Source organism: Miniopterus schreibersii (genome assembly GCF_964146895.1).
Source record: "Miniopterus schreibersii genome assembly, chromosome: 3".
NCBI lineage: Eukaryota > Metazoa > Chordata > Mammalia > Chiroptera > Miniopteridae > Miniopterus > Miniopterus schreibersii.
The window spans coordinates 51,403,930-51,426,233 of NC_138103.1; the positions used below are offsets into that span (position 1 = coordinate 51,403,930).

A 22,304-nucleotide genomic window follows, 5' to 3' on the forward strand; every position below is an offset into this window, starting at 1 on the left:
CTTAATATTGCTAAATTTTTTTCTTGGTCATTCTACTTAGAGGTTTATATTATTTATCTTTTCAAAGAACCACCTTTTTGTTTATTGATTTTCTGGTTTAAATTTATTGATTTCTGCTCATTATTTATTCCTTTTTTTTTTTTTTTTTTGCTTTAATTTGCTTTTTTTGTGTGTCTTAAGATTAGTAAGCTTAGACCATTGAGTCAAGAATTTCCTTTTTTAATGCTACAAGTTTCCCCCTAAATACTGCTTTTCTGAATCTCTCCAAATTTGATATCTGTTGTGTTTTTATTTTCATTTCTTTGAAAAATTTTTTTTTTTATTTCCCTTGTGACTTCCTGTTTAACCCATGGGTTTCTTTGTTAGAAGTATGTTGATTTTTGGAAGATTTTCCAAGTATCTTTGTTAATAATTTCTAGTTTAATTCTGTCATGGTCAGAGAGCATTCCCTGTGTGGTTTGACGTTTTAAAAAACTATTTTGTGGCCCAAATGAACAAAATACCAGATTTTTAAATAATGGTAACAGTGCTATGCCAAGCTATTTTGGATCCTGCTGCAAAAGGAAAAAACCTTAATGCTAGATTTTTTTGCATTAACTTTTGTTTTTTAGAATATTGCATTACAATAATAATCTTGATGACTGAGATTTTTGGCGCCTCCTTAAATTTTGAGTGTGAGGCATGTGAGGGGTTTCCCTTCCCTCACCCTAGTCCTTGTCCTGCTACTCGTCTCCCAAGGGTAGAGTTTTTTTCTTTTCTTTTCCTACAACTGTGTTAGGTCTTATCCTGTGCTGTTCGTTCAGTAGGTGAGATGGATCTGGTAAGTTTTCCTGCCTATCTTCTCAAAGGTGACTGCTCCCTTTCTCCATGGCTGCACCAAAAAGTAAAGTTTTCTCTAATTTTCCTCATTGCTTCCAGAATTTCTCATGAGCACCTGGTGGAGGTTTGTGGAGAAGTGCTTGAGAGTGGGTGCAGGTTCTCCCTTTGTCTTGGGTTCCCAGAGATTCTATACCCTCAAGGTAGCCCACATTCAGCCTTTAGCAAATTTTGCTTAACTTTCTCTTACCTGCTTTTATGCTACTTGATGTCTGCCATTCACGCTCTTCCCAAGTGAGCCAGTGTTCAAGCCCCATCTCTTTTTACAAGCTGCTATATTTCCTTATATCTGAAACTATTAGATTGGCTTGTGATTTTGATGTATTTAAGAAAAGTGATGATTTTTTAAATTAGATTTTGTAGATTATGATTTTGTTGTTAGGGTTGGAGCAACCTAGCAACTTATCCCACACAGATATGGAGCCAAATAATGTGTTTGGCCTGAAAGTGACCATATATGTAGTTTCTTTCTTTATGTTTATTTCTTCAAACCCTGTAGTGGTTTCCTTTTACAGTGGATGGGAAGCATAGCATTATATTAGATCTTGTGAAAGGATGAAAGGAGGTTAGAACAAGAACCAAATGCCCATTCTGAACTTTCAATAAGCTTTCAGCATATTAAAGGTATTCAGAATATAAACTGAGACTTTGGAAAAATGCCAAAACTTACAGAAAATATGTTTTGGTGTATCTGTTAAGCAACTAATGAACGTTTAGTTGTTTTTATATGGGTTTTTAATAGGCTTTTATGTGGGTTCAACTGGCATTTTTTTCTTATAAATATCTAATCAATTTAATTAGAATACCAATAAGTGGATACTTAGGAGAACAGAAAAAAATGACACATAATCTGTCCACTCAGAGATAACCACTAGTATTATATTACTATGGTGTACATAATTCCAATATTTTTTATACGTATCATTTGCCAAATTTAATTGGAGTATTAATGTGGAAGTTGCTTTCTTTCCTTAGACAGTATATAATGAATGTTAATTATTCTACAACACAACCTGTTTTTTGTTGTTTTTTTTAAATATATCTTTATTGATTTCAGAGAGAGGAAAGGAGAGGGAGAGACAGAGAAAGAAACATCAATGATGAGAGAGTCATTGATCGAGCCCACAACCTGGGCATGTACCCTGATCCGGAATCGAACCTCGATTGCCTGGATCCCAGGTCGACGCTCAACTGCTGAGCCACGCCCGGCCGGGCTACAACTTATTTTTAAGTCCTCACCAGAGGATATGTTTTTATTGATTTTAGGGGGAGAGAGGGGGAAAAACATCAGTGTGAAAGAGAAATATTGATCAGTTGCCTCCTGTATGCGTACTGACTGGGGACTAGACACGCAACTTTTTGGTGCATGGGATGATGCTCCAACCAACTGAGCCACCTGACCAGGGCTACAACACAATTTTTTATGACTTTCTTAACTTTCCATTGTATAGATTATTTATTCAGTCTCTTTGATGAACATTTAGATTGCAAAAATTTTTTTTTTAATTCTATGATATAAATGACTTTATTGGCCACTGTTTCCTCATATTTCTGATCTCAGGAAATATGCCTAATAATGATGTTGCTGGATCAGCAGAATGATAATTTTCAAAGTTTTTGATATAATATTGCTAAATTGCCCTCTGTCCCAGTCTCAATACCCACCAGAAGTGTATTACTGTTCATTTTTCTGTACCATTACTAGTATTAACTATTATTGCTTAGTTGGTATTGGTCAACTTGACCGATTAATAAAAGAATTGCATTTCATTGTTAGCTTAATTCTTGTTTTTAAAAAGTACCAATGAGGTATAATTTTATGCTTATATTATTTAATTGCTTGGTAATAACCTCATATTTTTACAAAAGGACATTGGGTGTTTTCCTTCAGATTTATAAGAATGCTTTACATATTAAGATGGTTAATAACTCATTAACATGCAATATTTTGCTGTTTGCTTTTTAATTTTGTTTATAGAATATTTTTAATATATAGAAAAACATTTAAATTTTTTAATTCTGTCATTTTTTTATAGTTTTCTTTGCTCTTCTTTAAGCTTGGATAAATTTTTGTTTTCAAATTCCAGATTAGTTTCAATGGAAGTGAGGGGAGGCGCAGTAGAAGTAGGAGATACTCTGGATCTGATAGTGATTCAATCTCAGAAAGGAAAAGGCCAAAGAAACGTGGAAGACCACGGACTATTCCTCGAGAGAATATTAAAGGATTTAGTGATGCAGAGATTCGGCGGTAAGATGATGTAACACCATTTTACTTCATTTTGTTTTTATTAGAGGGTGAAACTAAAATAAAGAAATCCTATAGTTTTCAAAGATGAAGGCGAAAGTGTTAGAGGAGGCAAATATATGATAATTGTTTAGGGTTTGGGTGAGTTCTGCTTTTGGGCGTTCATTCTAACTATGAGGAAAAAAATGTTTGGCTTCTAATCTTTGCATATTATTTATTTATTTATTGTTAGTCTATTTAGACTGCTAAATTTCCTTTGATTTTATTAATGTGGTTCAGAACAGTGGCCTTTTTGAATAATGAATGTATATTTCAATACATTAGGCTTATTTAATAAAAATTCTCACGGCACTTATGACTCCCAACATTACTATTTTTATGTGGGGATAATTTAGTTCCATGTTTTTCTAGTTTTTTAATTCTGAAGTGATTTGTTTTTTGAAAGTAACCATGTTAAGGGTATTTCTGTTATGTCCAAAATAGGAATTGAGGTAAGATTGGCTCTGTAAGATAAAATTGTCGTTTTCTTTGAAAATATGTTTATTTGTATATACAGATGTGTTTAAGGGGAATAGGATAACCATTTACTTTTGTTTATGTAATAATTTTGCTTATGAAATTTGTAAAAAGGTTGTTCATTGTTGTATTCTGAGAGTTTGTTGTTTCTTTCAAGCCATTGTAACTCTTTTCTTTTACATCATAGACCTGACCGATAAAGTTCTTCCTCATTCTTTCTACCAGAAAACTAAATATGTTGTTAGATTTTATTAAGGGTATTTTATGACCACCTGATTTGCTGGACTTTCTGTCTTTAGTTGAAGAGGCATTTCAACTTCTACTTTTCCTGGATATTTTTCCTCATCCATCAACCACTTGGGTAGCTTTGTTTTTAAGTAAAATTTTTATTTTCCATTGTTGGTATAATACGTACATCTGAATTAAAGCTATTTTCAGTAAATTTTATCAACATTTGGAATGTTAGGAGGTGTAATATGACTGACAATTCTGGAGACACTTCCTGTGGTAGTCTTGAACCTTTTTTTTGTCTTGTGAAAATAATAAAGTAATTTCTAAAATAAAATTTAGCTTCTATTGTTTTATTTATATTGGTTTCTAAACATCATCCTGGGTGATAAAATATGTCTTGTCTTATTTGGTATACTTTGATGTTTTAACATTTTGGTTTCTAGCATAGTTTATTCCTTTTTGTTAGTAACAGTACCCTGAATTAATTTGTATACTAACAAGTATTTTCTTTTTTCTATATATTTATAAATATATCTATTTTTTAATGGGTAGTGAAGCCTACATTTAAATCAAACAATTATTTTCTGCTAGGTTTATCAAGAGTTACAAGAAATTTGGTGGCCCTCTGGAAAGGTAAATACATTTGTTATTTTCATAGAATTATAGCATGTTTTATGTGCTTGTTAGCTTTATTTGTTTATACTAATATTCATTTTAGGTACTTTGCTAAGTTTGCTTTTAACAGACATTTACGAAGTTAATCTGTAGAAAGCAAAATTCAAGTATAGTTGTGAAAAATGTTTTAGTATCATCCTTAATTCTTTCTAATTTCTAAAATTTTACCTGCCAATGATGTTTCTATAAAATACTTTGCATTTTTATAATTCTAAGGTACTTTCAAAGGCTTTATTGTTTTTTTTAATCAGAAACTTATAAACTAGCAGATTCATCTTAGAAAAACTGATTTGCTAACCTAGTTATCTCATTTAAAGACCTGTTTTATTTTCCTTTACTGGGGAAAGTTCCTTAAGTTTTCCCAAATACAGTTTCTTCTTACACAAATTGTCAAGACAGGTTGTTTGTTTGTTTTTAAGTTATCAGTTAATTTCGGTCATTGTTTGTGACTTGTGTATTCTTTGTTCTTTGTTGTGGCAAACCCATTGTCTGGATATAGAGTGGCAAAGATTCAAATTGGTTTCACTGTTTTCTCCAAAACTCCCTCTTAAAGATATTTTTATTTTGAGGTGACTTGCATACAATACAATAAAAGACTTGCATAATTATTTTATATGATGAAAAAAACATTTTGAACATTAATATTCTACTCAGTGCATAGTAATAAAAAAGTATAGAACTTGACTCTTATAATGTCTTTTTCATTTATAATTATCATAACACTTAACCACTTCCTTTTGAATTTAAGATCTGGTCAGTTATGGAATGGTTTTACAGAATTATTACATAATCTTCAAATTTGGAGCATACCATTTGCTCTGTAATGAATTGGTTAATTTTATTATTATCCTTGAATATATAGATGAGTTGTTTCCCCATCAAATCTTCCTGTTTTTTTTATGTATCTTGTGCCAATTATATGAACTAAAATTTGTAGGACTTGGAGTACTATAATTTGTAGAACTTGAGATGGAGTGAAACTTAGTCTGCATATTTACCTGAAAATTGTATTTTATTACAGATTAGATGCAATTGCTCGAGATGCTGAATTAGTTGATAAGTCAGAGACAGACCTCAGACGCCTAGGAGAATTGGTACATAATGGTTGCATTAAAGCTTTAAAGGATAATTCTTCAGGAACAGATCGGACAGGTAATATTAAAATGAGAGTGATTTAAAGAGAGGTAAATGGAACTTCTAAAATATGCTTTTATTGAGTTAGGTAGGCATTGTATCTTAAGTTACATTCATCAGTCTTAAAAGATGCTTTTTAAACAAAGCAAGGGCATTGCTGGGTAATAGGAAATGGGGAACAGAATTGTACTGTTGAAGGCAATGGAATCTATCTGCCTGGTATAATACTAACTGGGAGGCAATGTCAGGAATCACTGTTATTTGTATACTATATTTTTAGCATACATGACTGGGAAAAGATACCATAAGAATACGCATGTAATATTCGTTTTGGGCTTAGTTACTTCATTATGCTTATTTTACAGTTGATCCACTAAATAAAAATATTTAGATAAGATGTAGTAATTAGATGTACTGGAAAAAAATCATATCAGTAGATTAATCTATCTTCTGCAATTGATAAAACACTTAAATACATGAAGTGCTTTTTATGAATCCACATCTGCTATATTACGATCACTAATATGTACTGAAAAATCTTGTAGTAAAGTTTAACATTTGTCAGTAAGTACACCCAATAATATAAATAATACTAATATAGGTAAATAAGTAATACTTATTAAAATAAATAGTAGCATATGTTGCTTTTTTAGTTTGTAGAGTTATATATTTTATCTTTTTTTTTTTACTTTTTTTTAACAAAAATTAAGGTGGTAGACTTGGAAAAGTAAAGGGTCCAACATTCCGAATATCAGGAGTACAGGTGAATGCCAAGCTAGTCATCTCCCATGAAGAAGAATTAATACCATTGCACAAATCCATTCCTTCAGATCCAGAAGAAAGAAAACAGTGAGTTGTTTACTTTTTCCATTGTAAAATATTTATCATTACTCAGTAATTTGGATGTGAATGTAGGTTAAAAATGTTTTTTATGTCATTGGCTAGTTTGACTCAAATGTTTTTAAACATAAAGTTAAATTCTAATGATTCAAATATGTTTTTCAAAATTTTAAATAAAGGCAATTGTAAACTTGACATTGTTATTAACTTTAATGCTAGGTATACTATCCCTTGCCATACAAAGGCTGCTCATTTTGATATAGACTGGGGCAAAGAAGATGATTCCAATTTATTAATTGGTATATACGAATATGGATATGGAAGCTGGGAAATGATTAAAATGGATCCTGACCTCAGCCTAACACACAAGGTACTTAAATATTTCTTTATTCTGTTGATCATTAATGTTGAATTTAATTTTGCTTTTAAATTATGTTAGAAATAAATTCAACTAGGAGTCAGGAAACCAAGGCTCTAGAGCTGTGTGACCTTGGCTTCTTTAGAATCTGGTTTTCATGAAGGGATTGAATTTAAATGATCTCTGAGATTTTGCTTTACCTCAGAAATTATACATACATACATACATACATTTTATACTTATATTTTTATCCTCACCTGGGGATATTTTTTTCCATTGCTTTTCAGATAGAGTGGAAGTGGGGGAGGGGAGGAGATCTGTATGAGAGAGAGACATCGATTGACTGCCTTCCACAGGTACCCCGAACCCGGGCCCGGGGTTGAGCTTGCAACTGAGGTACATGCCCTTGGCCGGAATTGAACCCCGGACCCCTCAGTCTGTGGATCGATGCTCTAACCACTAGGGTTGAAATTATGTTTTTGTTATTAAGACATAGGTGTATTTTTCTTCAAGTTAAAAGTAAATCTTTCATCCCATCATTAACTAGATTATTCATAGGCAAGAAAAGATTCTGAAGTCATAATTTTTTAAATATCAAACTGTTTAGGATTTTTGATGATTTGATGTTACCACATTAGCGAAAATCATTTCTTTGCCTAGAATGGAAACCACTGAAAGCATTGCTTTACTTTTATCATTTAAGTTCCCTTTTTATACTTCTTCACAGACAAATGGGAACTTTCAGATACTGGAATTTTTGTCATTTGCCACTTTGAAGCAAAACTTAAATAGTTTAGATTGCACTGTAAAAGTTTCCTCACAGTGCCTGTTGTGGGTCATTTTCTAGATACATGATACCTTCTGTTTTAGGAGGTTTTTTGTATACTTTATCACTAAAATACTGTTACGAGGAAGGAAGGGAATCTGAGAATACCCTAATGTTTAATAACACTGGATGCTAAATACATTATTGTACAATTGAAAGAAATTTTTAACCTCCCACTGTGTATTCTCATTTTGAATGGGAGGTGTGTTTTTTCTCCCGTGTGTACTTATTTAAAATTCTTTCCCAGTGAAACTAATAATCTTTGGCTGTGGCATAGATATTTTAAAATGTATTTTGCAGTCTAAGTTGTTTATTCCTAAAAATTTAAAGACTTATAATTTGTTAGTGAATTATATATATTTTAAAAAATGAATAAGCTGTTTTTAGCTTTAAATTGTTTCATCTTATTTATTAAAGACAACCTGAAAAAATTAATTGCTTTTCAGATTCTTCCAGATGATCCTGATAAAAAACCACAAGCAAAACAGTTGCAGACACGTGCAGACTACCTCATCAAATTACTTAGTAGAGATCTTGCAAAAAAAGAAGCTCAGAGACTTTCTGGTGCAGTAAGTTAAAATTCAGATGCTTAGGAGCAGTTTACTTTTCAGTAAGATAAGTCTTGTTTACTGATTACCCCAGACCAGCAATTTTCAACCCTTTTCATTTCATGGCAAGCATAAACTAATTACTAAAATTCTGTAGCACACCAAAAAATACATTTTTGCTGATCTGACAAAAAAAAATAAAAAATAAAAAAAGGTATAATTCTGATTCATACTGGACATTTATTATTGTGTTGACTGTTGTCATTTTTTTATTTGACAGTCTAAGGAAAAGAGGTCAGTGCCCCTTACTAGTGTCAGGTATTGAATGTTTTAAAAATTCTTGTAGCACAACTGTGCCTCTTGCAGCACACCAGTGTGCACACGGTTGAAAATCGCTGCCCTAGACAACTGTGGTTCATATGAGCTTTTAAGTGTATTTTCTTATAATTTAGTAGCTTTATTTGAATATGGTAATATTTTGCCTTAAATTATCTCAGCATTCATGTTAATACTGATGAGTCATGTCTTTCAAAAGTGAGATTAGTTTTTTTTCTTCTAGTATTTGGAGAGGGAGTAGAGGCAACTTGTTTAGAATGGAGTACTTTTTGAAAGGTCAGGTCTCCATTAATGTTATTTGGAGACACTGGAAAACTTAAGGGACAGCATTAAAGATTACAGTGCTTATTTATGAGGGGGCTTCAAAAAAGTAGGAAAAAGACTAAAAGAGAGGTGATGGAAACTACAGCAACCTTTAAAAGTTTACCTGTGACCACAATGTCATAACTACCTGTGTACCATTAAAAATGATTTCCAATGCTACTCTGGTTGCATTGAATTTAGTTGAAAACAATAACTTAGGATGGTGAAAACACTCCTTCTGTTTCTCTCTACTTCTAATTCTTTTTTTATTATATGACTTTTGCTGACTTTCTAAGCTTGGTATAGCTTATTGAGTAAGAATATGCATTTCTTTAGCTCTTTTGATTCAGTATTTAAGAAGTTTTCTTTTATAACTGGAATTTGTGGATTTGGTTAGAATAAAAGTAATCATTTTTAGGGAGGTTCAAAGAGAAGAAAGGTGAGAGCTAAGAAGAATAAATCAATGAAGTCTATAAAGGTGAAAGAGGAAATAAAGAGTGATTCTTCTCCCCTGCCCTCAGAGAAGTCCGATGAAGACGATAAGGTAAGAATGTGTTTTTAAAAAGAAACCTGTTAAAAACAGAAAGGAACACGGCATGTTTTGGTGTATTTTACATTCGAAATTTGAACTATGGCCTGAAATTTTATTTTTTAGTACTGAAGTTTTTTTAAAAAATAGTTAATTATGCAGTCTCATTTACAGAACAGAATTCTACCCATCCAATAGAATATTATACAACACTAGAGAGATGGGGCAAAGGTCCTTCCTTTTCAAACATTTGCTGTTTGAATGGGGTTCTGTCTCCTTTAATATGAATTTTGAATGGGACTGGCTTACATTAGTTTTTATAGGAAGGTAAGCATTGCATGTATCATTATTAATGGGATGCTGGGTTATTTCTTTCAGAGTCCACATACATGCAGTCCATAGTTATGCAAACAAAAGAAATTTAATCTTTTTCAAGATTTGGTTAGTAATACATTGGCCATACTTACACTTTCTAGGATGAGGTCACTTCTGTGAAACATCCAAATAAAAAAATTAAAACAGAAAAAGACTGAAGAAAAACCTGAGCCAGATGTTTGTATAAAAAAGGAACCAGAAGAAAAGAGGGAAGCAAAAGGAAAGGAAAATAAAAGAGAGCTTAAAAGGGAGATAGAAGAAAAAGAGGATAAGAAAGATGTAAAGAAAAAAGATTTTAAAGAAAAAAGAGGAAACAGTAAAAGAAGCTATAGAAGCTATGCAAAAAAAAAAAAAGATATAAAGGAAGAAAAGATATGCAAATCATAATGTAAAATTTAGAAAGTTACACAATCAGTTTATTTACATTTTAGGAGAATAAATTGCCTTTCAGCCCAAAATTAGTCTCAATAACTGAGTTCAATATATGTGGGTATCTCTAAAGAGAAAAATAGTTTTAAATTTTTTAAAAAAAATAGGTTTGATCCTTTTAAAATTCCTTACCTATAAGGTAACAGTACAGAGTACCTTTAGTTATTTGGTTTCTCCAAATAAAATTGGGTGAAGGTAAAATAGGAATATTAAATGTGAATAAACAATTGTAGACTGCAGTAGAAAAAATTGTTTTTGGAAGAGTTAATTATTTTTCCTTTGTTATTATTGGGGTTTTTTTTGTTTTATTTTTGTTTTTTCCTTAGTTGAGCGAGCCCAAATCTGATAGCAAGGAAAGATCCAAGAAATCTTCAGTGTCTGATCCTCTAGTTCATATCACTGCAAGTGGTGAACCAGTTCCCATATCTGAAGAATCTGAAGAGTTGGATCAGAAGACATTCAGCATTGTAAGTAGTAGACTTTCTGGTTATTAGTAAATATTCATATAACATTTAAATTGCAGTTTTATTCGCAGCTTTCAATTTAGAAATGTCTTTGTACTTGCTGATACACAGTTCAGGTTGAAAAAACAATGTGTTTGAAAGGTATCTTAAATTTAGAATGTATTTGGAAAAACTTTTTAATAAATTAAAAACTTGAAGGAGAGGCATTTAGGGACTACTTAGAATGAACTTTTTTCTTCCAATTGTAGAGTTTTAAACCTTTTAATTCCCAAACCTATTAGCTATATAACAGTGCTTCTTATCTACAGTGAAGGAGCAGCTGCTTTTGTCGTATTAGAAAATACAATAAAAACAAAAAGTGAAAATTAAAAAAAATATATAAAATACAAGCCTGATGCTTTATTACTAGATTCAGTAGACAAAAATTGCCGTGTCAAATTGATATAAAGGCTTCTAAAGTTTCTGTACCTATCCCCTGGACCCTAGTGCTGGTTCATAGACTACACTTTGAGTAACACTGGCCTAAAATATACTGGTTTCATATGCTACCATGCTTTTCATCAAAGTAAGGGAGATTTTTTTCCAGTGGGGTTGTTTTAAATTATAAATTATTTTTCAATTACAGTTGACATTCAGTATTATATTAGTTTTAGGTGTAGAGCATAGTGGTTAGACATTTATATAATGTACAAAGTGATCCTCCCAATAAGCATAGTACCTACCTGACACCAATATTATTGACTATACTCCATAAGCTGTACTTTATACCCCCATGACTATTTTGTAACTGCCAATTTGTACTTCTTAATCCCTTCACTTTTTTCATCCAGTCCCTCCCGTCTGGCAACCATCAGTTTGTTTTCTGTGTCAGTGAGTGTGTGTCTGTCTTGCTTTTTTGTTTCTTTAGATTCCACATGTAAGTGAAATCATATGGTATTTGTCTTTCACTGTACAGCCAATTTCACTTAGCTCAGTACCCTCTAGGTTCATCCATGCTATCTCAAATGGTAAAACTTCATTCCTTTTTTGGTTGAGTGATATTCCATTGCATGTATGTGTCACATCTTTATCCATTCATCTTGCGTTTGAAGCATTTAATCCATTTACATTTAAAGTAACGATTGATGGGTATGTAGTTATTACCATTTTATTGTTTTTGTAGTTCTTCTCTGTTCTTTTTCTCGTTGTCTTTTCTTGGATGTTGATGACTTTCTGTAGTGTTGTATTTGTAATCCTTCCTCTTTATTCCTTGTATATATCTTCTGTAGATTTTGATCTGTGGTTACTGTGTACTTCATATAAACTAAGCTATGTTTACAGCAGTCTGTTGTAAGTTAATGGACACTTAACTTTGACCACATTTTATAACCACTGCCTTTTTTTTTTTTACTCCTCCACATTTATGTTTTTGTCATTATTTTTTACTTTGTGTATGTGTACTTGTTTGTATTCCTTAATTTACTGTTGTAATTACATATAGTTTTCCTACCTTTGCCTTTAACCTTTGTACTAGCTTTAGTGTTGGTTGATCCACTGCTTTTATTATGTGTTTGCCTTTGTCAGTGAGAATTTTTTTCTTTGTGATATTTTCTTATTCATGGGTTTTTTCTTCTTCAAGAAGTCCCCTTGACATACCTGTGATACAGGTTTGGTGGTGAAGAACTCCTTCAGCTTTTTCTTGTCTGGAAAGCTCTTTGTCTTTACTTCTATTTTAAATGACAGCTTTGCTGGCTAGAGTAATCTTGGTTGTAGGTCCTTGCTCTTTATCACTTTGAATATTTTATTTTATATAATCCAAGTGATGGATTATATCCAGTAAACAAATCCTGTTCAGTGGGTTTATTTTACTGGATATAATCAGGAACCCACAGTGGTCCCAACCATGACATTAACTGTGATATAAATTTTGAGGAAAACTTTATAGTGAGGTTGAAATGTATCATATTTATATGTAGTTACAATATGCATGAATATAGATAAATATATCCATGTAAGAATCTTTTAAGGGATTTCTAGAATCTGAATCTTTTCTGCTACTTGGACCTATTAATATATTCCTGTCACTTGCTACATTCAGGTACAATCTTAAGTCAGTTTTATCACTAGTATTAATCAAATACTGTACTTGAAAGATGGAAATTTTCGCCTTCTAAAATTACATTTGTGTTGTCCTACTGTGCCATTCTAGATCCCCAGCTCACCTTGTCCCATTTTCTCCTCTTTTGTGCCCTGACTAAAGAGAGTTGATTTTTAAACCCATTTATTCATTTCCTACTGATTCCATGACATGCCCTAATTCAGCTTCAAATATTTTTTATGTCCTTTAAATTTAATAGTTCCTGCCGCAGTTTTCTTGTTCTTTTCACTTTTGGCTGTTGACATTCCTCTAATCCCTGAAAATATTGGGGACATTTAAAGTAAGTTGCTCCTGCTCCTGTCTTTCATCTATTTATTTGAATGTGTATCCTATCTCTGGACTTTCTTTTTTATCTCTTCTTCAGGTTCACATGCTGGTATTCCTTAGCACTTTTATTAAGGCTAATCTTTTTATTTGTGGTCTACTTAATCTAGCCTCTCCATTTTCTGTTGACTTTTTTTTTTTTTTACCCCCTCTGTGTTGGGTGGGAGTAGGGGGAGGTGATGGCATGCTTTTGTTTTTTTGAGGTGAAAACATGGAACTCTTTTAAACTGCTTCCCATACTCTGCCTGCTCCATTACTGAGTTAGGTGAAATTGCACCTCTTGCCTCTTTTCTTTGCCCGTATTTCCTCTTTAGCCTTCTGACTTTACATAACTGCTGAAATGTAAAATTACTTGTTGTGGGCAGTGCATAAATTTCTTCTCCATTAACCTTCATAAATGATCTTGTATTATACAGGAAGAATGGAATAGTTTTAAACATGGGCTCTGGAGCCAGACTTTCTTAGCTTTCATGATTAGGATTTTACTGCTATACATAGTTGGCTCTTGAACAATGCTTGTTTGAACTACGCAGGTCTACTTATATGCGGATTTTTTTCAGTTTACTTGTGCAGTTCAGACCCAAGTTGGTGGCTGAGAATCCACAGATTTAGAAGGCCAACTTAAGTTACAGGGTCAACTGTAAATTTTACTTGGGTATAGCTCTGATTATTAAGAAATTCAGTGACCTTTTCTCAGTCTTCCTTTCTGTTGACATCTTTGCCTCATTTAACAACTCTTGATTTTCCTTGTGTCTTACTGATTTATCTTTCTAAATATCAGTATAATTTAGCAGTTAAGAAACAGTACGGAGATTGAGGTCACACACCTGGGTTTGACAAATATCATTTCATTTTAAACTTTAATTTCTTCTATAAAATAAATAGTATGGCGAAGGTCTGTTGTTAGAATCAAATGAGCTGCATTTTTAAAGCAGTGCATAGCCTCTCATACCTAATAAGTGGTTTATAAATATCACTTCTCATTGTTCCAATTCCCATCTTCCAGCCAGCCTTGGCCTTACCATGGATTTTAGTCACCAATTCCTCCCTTTTTCCTCCACCTACATTCAGTCAGTGAGCAGATCATATTAGCCCTACCACACTAGTTCAAGCTGTCTTTTTCCTGGATTTTAATGATTTTATAGTTGTCTTCAGTGCTTCCACCCTTTGCATCTTACCACATACCCTTTCATACCTCAGTTTGTGCTCCACACAGCAACAAGAGTGATAATGATTGTTAAAGGGTGAATGAAGTCACCCCACGTTAATTTTCAATTTAAAACTCTGGAGCCCGGCCAGGCGTGGCTCAGCGGTTAAGCGTCGACCTAGGATCCAGGCAATCAGGGTTCGATTCCCGGTCAGGGCACATGCGCGGGTTGTGGGCTGCAGCCAATCAATGACTCTCTCATCATTGATGTTTCTATCTCTCTCTCTCCCTGTCCTTTCCTCTCTCTGAAATCAATAAAGATATTTTAAAAAAAAAAATTAAAAAAAAACAACAAAAAACTCTGGAATGGCTTTTCCTCTCATGCAGGATAAAAGATTGATAACAATAGTCTAAACAATACAGCATCTGCTTTACTCCCTGTCATCTCCTGCTACTTTCTTTGCTCACCTGGTTCCAGCCACACTGGATTCATACTATTCCTTTGAACATGTGAAATAAGTTTTTGGACATTTGTTCTTGCTCTTCTCTTGGCTGGAAATGCCTCACTCCTTCATTTTCTTTAGATTGTCTGCTCAAACATTACCCTTCTCTGAAATATGTAAAGTAGAAAGCTCCCTGCTCTTCATTGCTTTATTTTTCTTTATTATTATTGTTGTCATCACCTAACACACTATGTCTTATTTATTTATTGGTGTTCTTCTCCTACTAGAGTACAGATCACAGAAAGGCAGGTTCTCTTATTAAGTGCTGTTTTTCCTGAGTCTAGAACTGTGTCGAGAACATAGTATGTACTCAACTTTACATATATTGAATAAATCATTTTCTAGTAGATTATAAAGTATAAAAATTGAACAAGAATCATGAAGTATAGAGTATAGGTGTGAGTAATGCTAAAAATTAGAAAGTATAATAAAATTTTTCCCGTTTTTAAAAAAGACATCAGGTTTGGCTGAGCTATATTTTTAACTAAATAATACAAAATTTCAATGCTATTTAAATTATTCCTGACAAAAGATGGAAAACTTCCAAAAAGATTTGGACAAATAGGTCAATAAAACAGAATAAAGCACTCAGAAACAAATTCACACATATATACACATTTAATTTATAATAAGAATGGTCTTTTACAGCAGTGATATGAGGATTTCTTTTTTAAAATAAGTGGTGTTGGATTAACTAAATGTGTTACTTGTAGTTAATCTATCCTTACATTCCTAGAATTAACTCAATTTACTACTCATGGATATAATTATTGTTAGTTTTAATATAGTTTTGCATTTATATATGTAAATAAAATTTATCTACAGTTTGCTTTTTTGGTAATATTTTTAGTCTGGTTTTGGTATAGTATACAGTTTTTATTACACAGATTGGACTTTAGCTGAATCATACAGTTTTTAGTATGTTCTTTTGTTAGTATGCCAGTGATATGTAGGCCAAGGAAAAGTTTGGTTTCTTTCAACCAACCCTAACTCCCTGACCTCCAAAATAGGATAGTAACAAAATTCATTATTAGCTACTTTGTTTTGTTTCAAAGGTTTAAAAGACTAGACAGTTTATACTTGTAGCTATTTTGAATTTAATAGCTTTGCCAGTATATTGTATAAAGTTCCTAATTTTTAATAATTCTATTATAGTTAATACAGGATTTTACGTTGTACTATGAAATATTTTATTATCTTTTAACATTTTGTGTTTAAGACTGCTTAGAATGGTTTGCTACAATGTAAAAAGTACCATTTTTACAAAAGGTAAGTAAAATCCAAAGTTTTTACTTACACAAAGACTGATTTTAAGTGATAATGAAAGCCTTGCTTTCCAAAGAAAATCTGAGGGGGGAACCTCTGATACTTAAGAGCTGTGAGGCATGATTTAGTGGTTATCTTGGCATCGAACATTGTTATATTTACTCATGTAAATATTCAACACAGAAGATTTTTGTTGAATTTATGTTTTTAATACATGTATTTATGTTCTTATTTTTCTTTTTAAAGTGTAAAGAAAGAATGAGGCCTGTCAAAGCAGCTTTGAAACAACTTGATAGGCCTGAGAAAGGCCTTTCAGAAAGAGAACAACTGGAGCATACTAGACAGTGTTTAATAAAAATTGGAGACCATATCACGGAATGTCTGAAGGAGTATACAAATCCTGAACAAATCAAGCAGTGGAGAAAGTAAGTGCTGTACTTTCAGGAAGTGTTAAATTTGTGGTTCTGTAACCATCTATTTGTTTCTCATATCAATTTATTTTTCTATTTTTGAAATTTAATAACAATAACGTTTAGAGAGGTAACTTGAGAATGATTGTTTTTACTATTTTTTCTATTCGTGAGTGATCGATTAATTATGCATCACGATAATCATAGTTGGTATCTCTGCCTTTAAATAAAAAATAATGAAAGCTGTTTCATTAAAATTTAGATTGTGTTTATTTTTTTAAAATTTTCACAATTCACCATTATTTTCAGTATCTTTAGATATTGGTGTTCCCAACAAGTAAATTTATTGTTACATATACTTAGCAATTTATCTTTTGGGTAGAAGTATAAAGCCTTGTAAAAATTAATGTCCTCAAGCAATGTAAAATGCAGAATTCCCCTTTATTTTAGAAGCAGTAACAACACAGTTGATCTTAAAATTGTAAAACTCAACTGCTATGTTATACAAATCACTTAATGATTACCAGGTCCAGATCAGTGTTAAACCAAACTAATACACAACGTAGGAAAAAGTAAAATGAACACAAACCAGTCCCTGATAGCAGTGCAGCTACACATCAGCATAAAAAGCTGTAATAACATATTTCTGGAGGAATGATTATGGTTACTCTAAAGTAAAAAAAAAAAAAATCTATGCTTGTCCCTTTTCTCCTTATATTCAACCAGGACCCATTTTAGCAAGAGGAGATAGGAAACTGGTCACATAAATTATGCTTTTATGTCTAAAGAAACTAAGGCCATGCATGGACAATAATAATGGCCTGAAATCGTGCCTATAATGCCATGTAGTAATCACTAGAGTGGCATCAGAAGTTGTGCTCAGTCCCCATCTTGGCTAATTTTGGGCTTTATGACCGTGTTGAGTAGTTGCCAATATCTCTGAGCCCCCTGGTGTTATCATTGGTGAGATGATAACATCTGTATTTGAAGCTCTTCATAAATTGTAAGGCACTATATATTTTCCGCTTATTGAATGATAATGGTAACATGGAGTATGAGGAATGGGAGAGAGTAATCCTAAAGCGCTGTATTCACATATTCTAGCTTAAGCTTTTCTTTTTGGCTGGACGCATGTACTTATGGGAGCACTGATGCTTTCCTTAAATATCACAGAAAAATGTCATCCTGTTCGAGGTCTCCCAACTCGTCTGACCATTTCCAAAGCTCAGAGTATCGGTCAAGAATACAATAAAGTTCAACTATGTATATTAGGCTTTCGTGGGAAACTATCTTTTTACATTCAAGATCCAAAGTTAAATTTTCTCTGACAGTGGCTCCCAAACATGTTCTTGATTGTCACTTAGCTGTGATAAAATTGGGAAAATAAAGGCAATGCACTGAATTATTCTTAACGCTAAGTTTAGTTAATTTAAAGGATCATATTCAACATCTTTCCTACTTTTTAATGTAAAAGAGCTTGGGTTCCATCTGAAAATATTTCAGTGTATACTATATACCAGTTTTTAAAACCTTATGATTAGAGTTCAGATTTTTAAGGTTGTAAAGAGGGAGAAAAACTATTTTACTTGATAGAAAGATGAGAAATAAATATCTTGTTGAAATTATGTAGTCAGTAATACAAATATATGCTATTTCAGGTTTAGTTTATTAGGAAAAAGGGAGTGGAGGGAGAAACCCTCTAAAACAGAAGAGACTAGTAGCTGGCGTCTCATTTATTCACGGTGCCTTTCCCTCCATAGGTCTGGTCCTTGTTTTTCTCCCAGGTGGGCACCTTACCTTTTTGTTTTCCTCCCACTTAGTTCTTATCGACCTTGACGTCATTGGTAATCAATTCCATGGGGTAATGTAGCCTAGGGAATGCTGCTCAATTTTTTGAACCATTTCCGACCTACCCCATTGTCTGTTAAAACTCTCCATTGGTAAAAGAACTTAGACATTGTGAAAAGGCATAACAGAACTTTTCTGATATGTTTTGGGGCTATATATTAATTTGCAAAACTCAGCAAGTGTAAACTTAAAAATTGTGCATTTTATTGTATCTATATTTTATTTTTAAAAGAATAAACAGGTATTGAGTAGTTGGTGTTATGCATGCTGAAGTATTTAGGGGGAGAAATACTATTATCTGCATTTGTCTTTGAAATGCAAACAAAAATTACATGGGTTGACGGAGAGATGGATGTGTGAAATGATGTCATAGAGCAAGCATAGTCAAATGTGAATAATAGAATATAGGTACTGGGTATATGGGGCATCATTGTAAAATTCTTTTAACTGATCTATGTTTGAAAATTTTCATGATGTTGAAAAAAATTAAGAAACAATAGTCTGTGCATATGTATTGTGAAGGTGTCCCATTAGTTTAAAATAGCCTGATAATATTAGTCTTTATACCTGAATGTGCTGCAATTTATTTCAGTACCCTGATTTTACAGGTTATAAAGTACCACTGTAAGAGCAAATTTTGAGAGCATTATGCATGTATATGTCCATTAAATATTAGGATATAGGTGACCGCTCTTTAAATTGCAATGCATTTTTACAGTCTTGTTTTTGTAAAATTATAGTCCAAAATATTGATGAAGAATGTCATTATATGCTGCAGTTAAGCAGACAACCTTCAGAAACTAAATTGATAATACTAATGGTAATTTATATAATTAATACAGAGAAAGCCACAACTAACAACACTGATAAGAATTCTAGAAAAATCACCAGATACCCACCTCCATATGCACATGTGCTGGGATATTTTTGCAGTTAATGTGTAACTCACAGACTTACGCATTCCAAAATTTACTAACACCTAGCAATTTTTTAATAGTTTACTAGCCAGCAGTTATTCCTACATGTCAAAGCCCAAAATCAAAAGGCTGGGAATTATCTGAGTGGAAAGCAAGTTAGGAGCCCTGTCTTCTAGCCTACATTATCTCTATAAGTCACTTAGCCTCTTATCTCATTTGCTTGTTTATTTTTAAAATAGGCTGCTATATTTACTATACATACTGCCTACAGGTTATTTGTGAAATTAAATAACAGAAAAGAGCTTTGAAACTATAAAAACTGTTTAATATACCTGTTACCAATAGTATCTTCTGCAAGGCTAACTTAATGTCTGCTTTGTAGTGATAAGCAATAGATACTTGATGTTTGAAATATGTGTCAGTTGTTTAGAATCCCCAAATTAAGTGCTTCCATATACTTTCTCCCATAAAACAGAATGAAAAGTTACTATCCAGTTAAGAATTTTTGCTCTCTCAGACGGTCTTCCTTCAACCAATGTCACTGGAAGATGGCTTTCTTTTGGGGAGTCATTATTCATACAAAGGGTTGGGTTTTTTTTAATTCCTTAAAATGGATTGGTTGACTCATTAAAGATGTTGATGTTGGGTAATCTAAACTCTGTCATTGGCTAATTAGTAATTCCTCTACCCTGTTTATATAAGCAAGATTCAAACCATACTTTAAAATACCTACTGAAAAACATTTAAGAAAAAATTGTGAATATGTGAAACCATTTCAATGATAGCAGGTAGTCTTCAATTTATGAGTGGCTGCTTAGGAAGCTGTGTTGAGAAGCATTCATAGGCTGCATCTGAATTTATCATGAAATACTACGATCAGTTACTAATTCTTGACTCTATGCTGTTCGTGGTTCGTAGTGTCTGGTCATGTTATTCTCATGACCATTACATTACAATTATACAATGACAATTGTTTTCTAGTGTATTATTTACGACCCTTTTTTCACAAGTGTATATCATCTGATGGTATATTTATTCAGATTACTAACATAGCTTATTCCTTTTACAATTAATCTGAATTACATTATGAGTCCTTTCCTGATTTGTAAATTTACATCTCTGGTTTCAGATTAGGATTACTACTTTTCACTCCAAAAATTACAAAGTGAAGGGATTTGGAAGAGAAGTCAAACTTAATGTTTAGAATCATTTAGAGTTTTATTCATATATGAAGTTTTAAAAAAACACTAGAAATAATCTTCTTAGACTTTATTCCATAGAGGGCAAAGTATGTGTGCATGTGTGTTTCCATCCAGAGGGAACTATGAACAAGCCAAATATTTTTCACCAGACTAATTTGCCTCTTTTTCCTCTAGAAACCTGTGGATTTTCGTATCTAAGTTTACTGAGTTTGATGCAAGAAAATTACATAAGTTATATAAGCACGCTATTAAAAAACGGCAGGAATCTCAGGTAAAGTAACACATCATTTTTTTTCTTATTTATGTTATTAAAACTATGAGACAGTCTTCCTTAGAGAAGAATTCAGTTAATAAATAGAAGGAATGAAGGAAATAGAAAATTACCACTAGAGTACCAGTTAAGAATTTTTGCAGGTAAGATCCTCTGAAGGAAGCTAAAATTAGTGAACAGGAAACCAGATATTGGCATAGCCTAAAAGTATCTCCTCCAAGATGTTTATTCATTACAAAGAGAAACAACTTTTAGGAGAGAAACTAAGTGTTATATGGAGTTCTAGATTGGATCCTGGAGCAGAAAAAGGATCTCAGTGGGAAAATGTAAAATCTGAGTGAAGTGTGTAGTTCAGTTAGCAGTGTTGTACCGATGCTAACTGCTTAGTGTGATCATTATCCTGTGGTTATATAAGATACTAGCTTTAGGAGCAGCCGTGAGGAAGTCCTGTGGGAACTCTTTGGGGCTATTTTTGCAGCTTTTCTGTTAAGTCTAAAATTATTTCAAGGTCAGATTTTTTAATGTCATGAGACAAGTAGTTTATGTTTTTTTTTAAAAAAAGATCTGCAAATGCTATGTACATACATTCTAATATCTTATGTAAGGACATCTTTTAGCCTCGAGATTTTATTTTTAGCCCTCCCTCCACCCCCACATGTTGTAATGTTTTTTGACACCACTTAAAAGATTCTTACATGTGTGCATTTATTTTAGCAAAATAATGACCAGAACAGCAACGTGAATGTTCAAGTTATTAGAAATCCAGGTAAGTCAGTCTTACTAATTGTTTTAGAAAGCACATTTAAAAATACTTTTCCCTTTTGGGGTTTGTTTTAGACAATGCATACCCACATGATTATATTGAATCTATTATCTTACATAATCCTTTTTTGTTTATTATTAGCCTTTCCATAAATCACCTTTTAACAGTTTCTAGAAATTGTAGATAATTGTTAAAATATGACAGATTGTTAAAATGGTGGTAAAAAAATAAATTTAGAATAGTACATTTTTCCATACAAGAATCACAAAAGTATAGTCTGGCTCAGAAGGAAATGGGCCTTATATATTTCAGTTGTGATTTTTCACATTTCAGAATAAAGTGACCCTTTTGTAAGTCTTAGTACTGCTTTCATAGACCATTCCTAAGTGCTTTAACTACCTATATTTTGTTTAGCTGGAGTTGAAACGAGTTCTTGTAATGTAGCAGCGAAGTTACTTTTGTTCACCATGTGTTTTTTTGAAGTCATTAACAAAAGTTGGGTTTTTTTATCTAACAGATGTGGAAAGATTAAAAGAAAATACAAATCACGATGATAGCAGCAGGGACAGTTATTCTTCTGATAGACACTTATCTCAGTATCACGATCATCATAAAGACCGACATCAGGGAGATTCTTACAAAAAGAGTGACTCTAGGAAAAGGCCCTATTCTTCTTTTAGTAATGGGAAAGATCATCGTGATTGGGATCACTACAAGCAAGACAGCAGGTAAACCTGACAGTCTCTTAAAATTTTGCTTGTTAATGTTTTCCTGTTTTTTATTTTATTTACTACATTTGACCTTACTAGCCACTTCAGACATCAAGTAATC

General features: G+C 32.5%; 1 protein-coding gene across 1 annotated transcript in view; it reads left to right on the top strand.

Annotated features, from left to right (window-relative positions):
- Positions 1 to 22,304, top strand: part of CHD1 (chromodomain helicase DNA binding protein 1) — a 72,606-nt gene that overhangs the window by 47,489 nt on the left and 2,813 nt on the right. The window contains exons 24-35 of the mRNA XM_081133117.1: positions 2,964 to 3,124; positions 4,460 to 4,501; positions 5,565 to 5,695; positions 6,388 to 6,526; positions 6,737 to 6,887; positions 8,148 to 8,270; positions 9,307 to 9,432; positions 10,548 to 10,688; positions 16,309 to 16,487; positions 20,614 to 20,710; positions 21,425 to 21,476; positions 21,991 to 22,201. Coding sequence (XP_080989243.1) covers positions 2,964 to 3,124; positions 4,460 to 4,501; positions 5,565 to 5,695; positions 6,388 to 6,526; positions 6,737 to 6,887; positions 8,148 to 8,270; positions 9,307 to 9,432; positions 10,548 to 10,688; positions 16,309 to 16,487; positions 20,614 to 20,710; positions 21,425 to 21,476; positions 21,991 to 22,201 — 1,553 coding nt within the window. The remainder of the gene's footprint in view (positions 1 to 2,963; positions 3,125 to 4,459; positions 4,502 to 5,564; positions 5,696 to 6,387; positions 6,527 to 6,736; positions 6,888 to 8,147; positions 8,271 to 9,306; positions 9,433 to 10,547; positions 10,689 to 16,308; positions 16,488 to 20,613; positions 20,711 to 21,424; positions 21,477 to 21,990; positions 22,202 to 22,304) is intronic.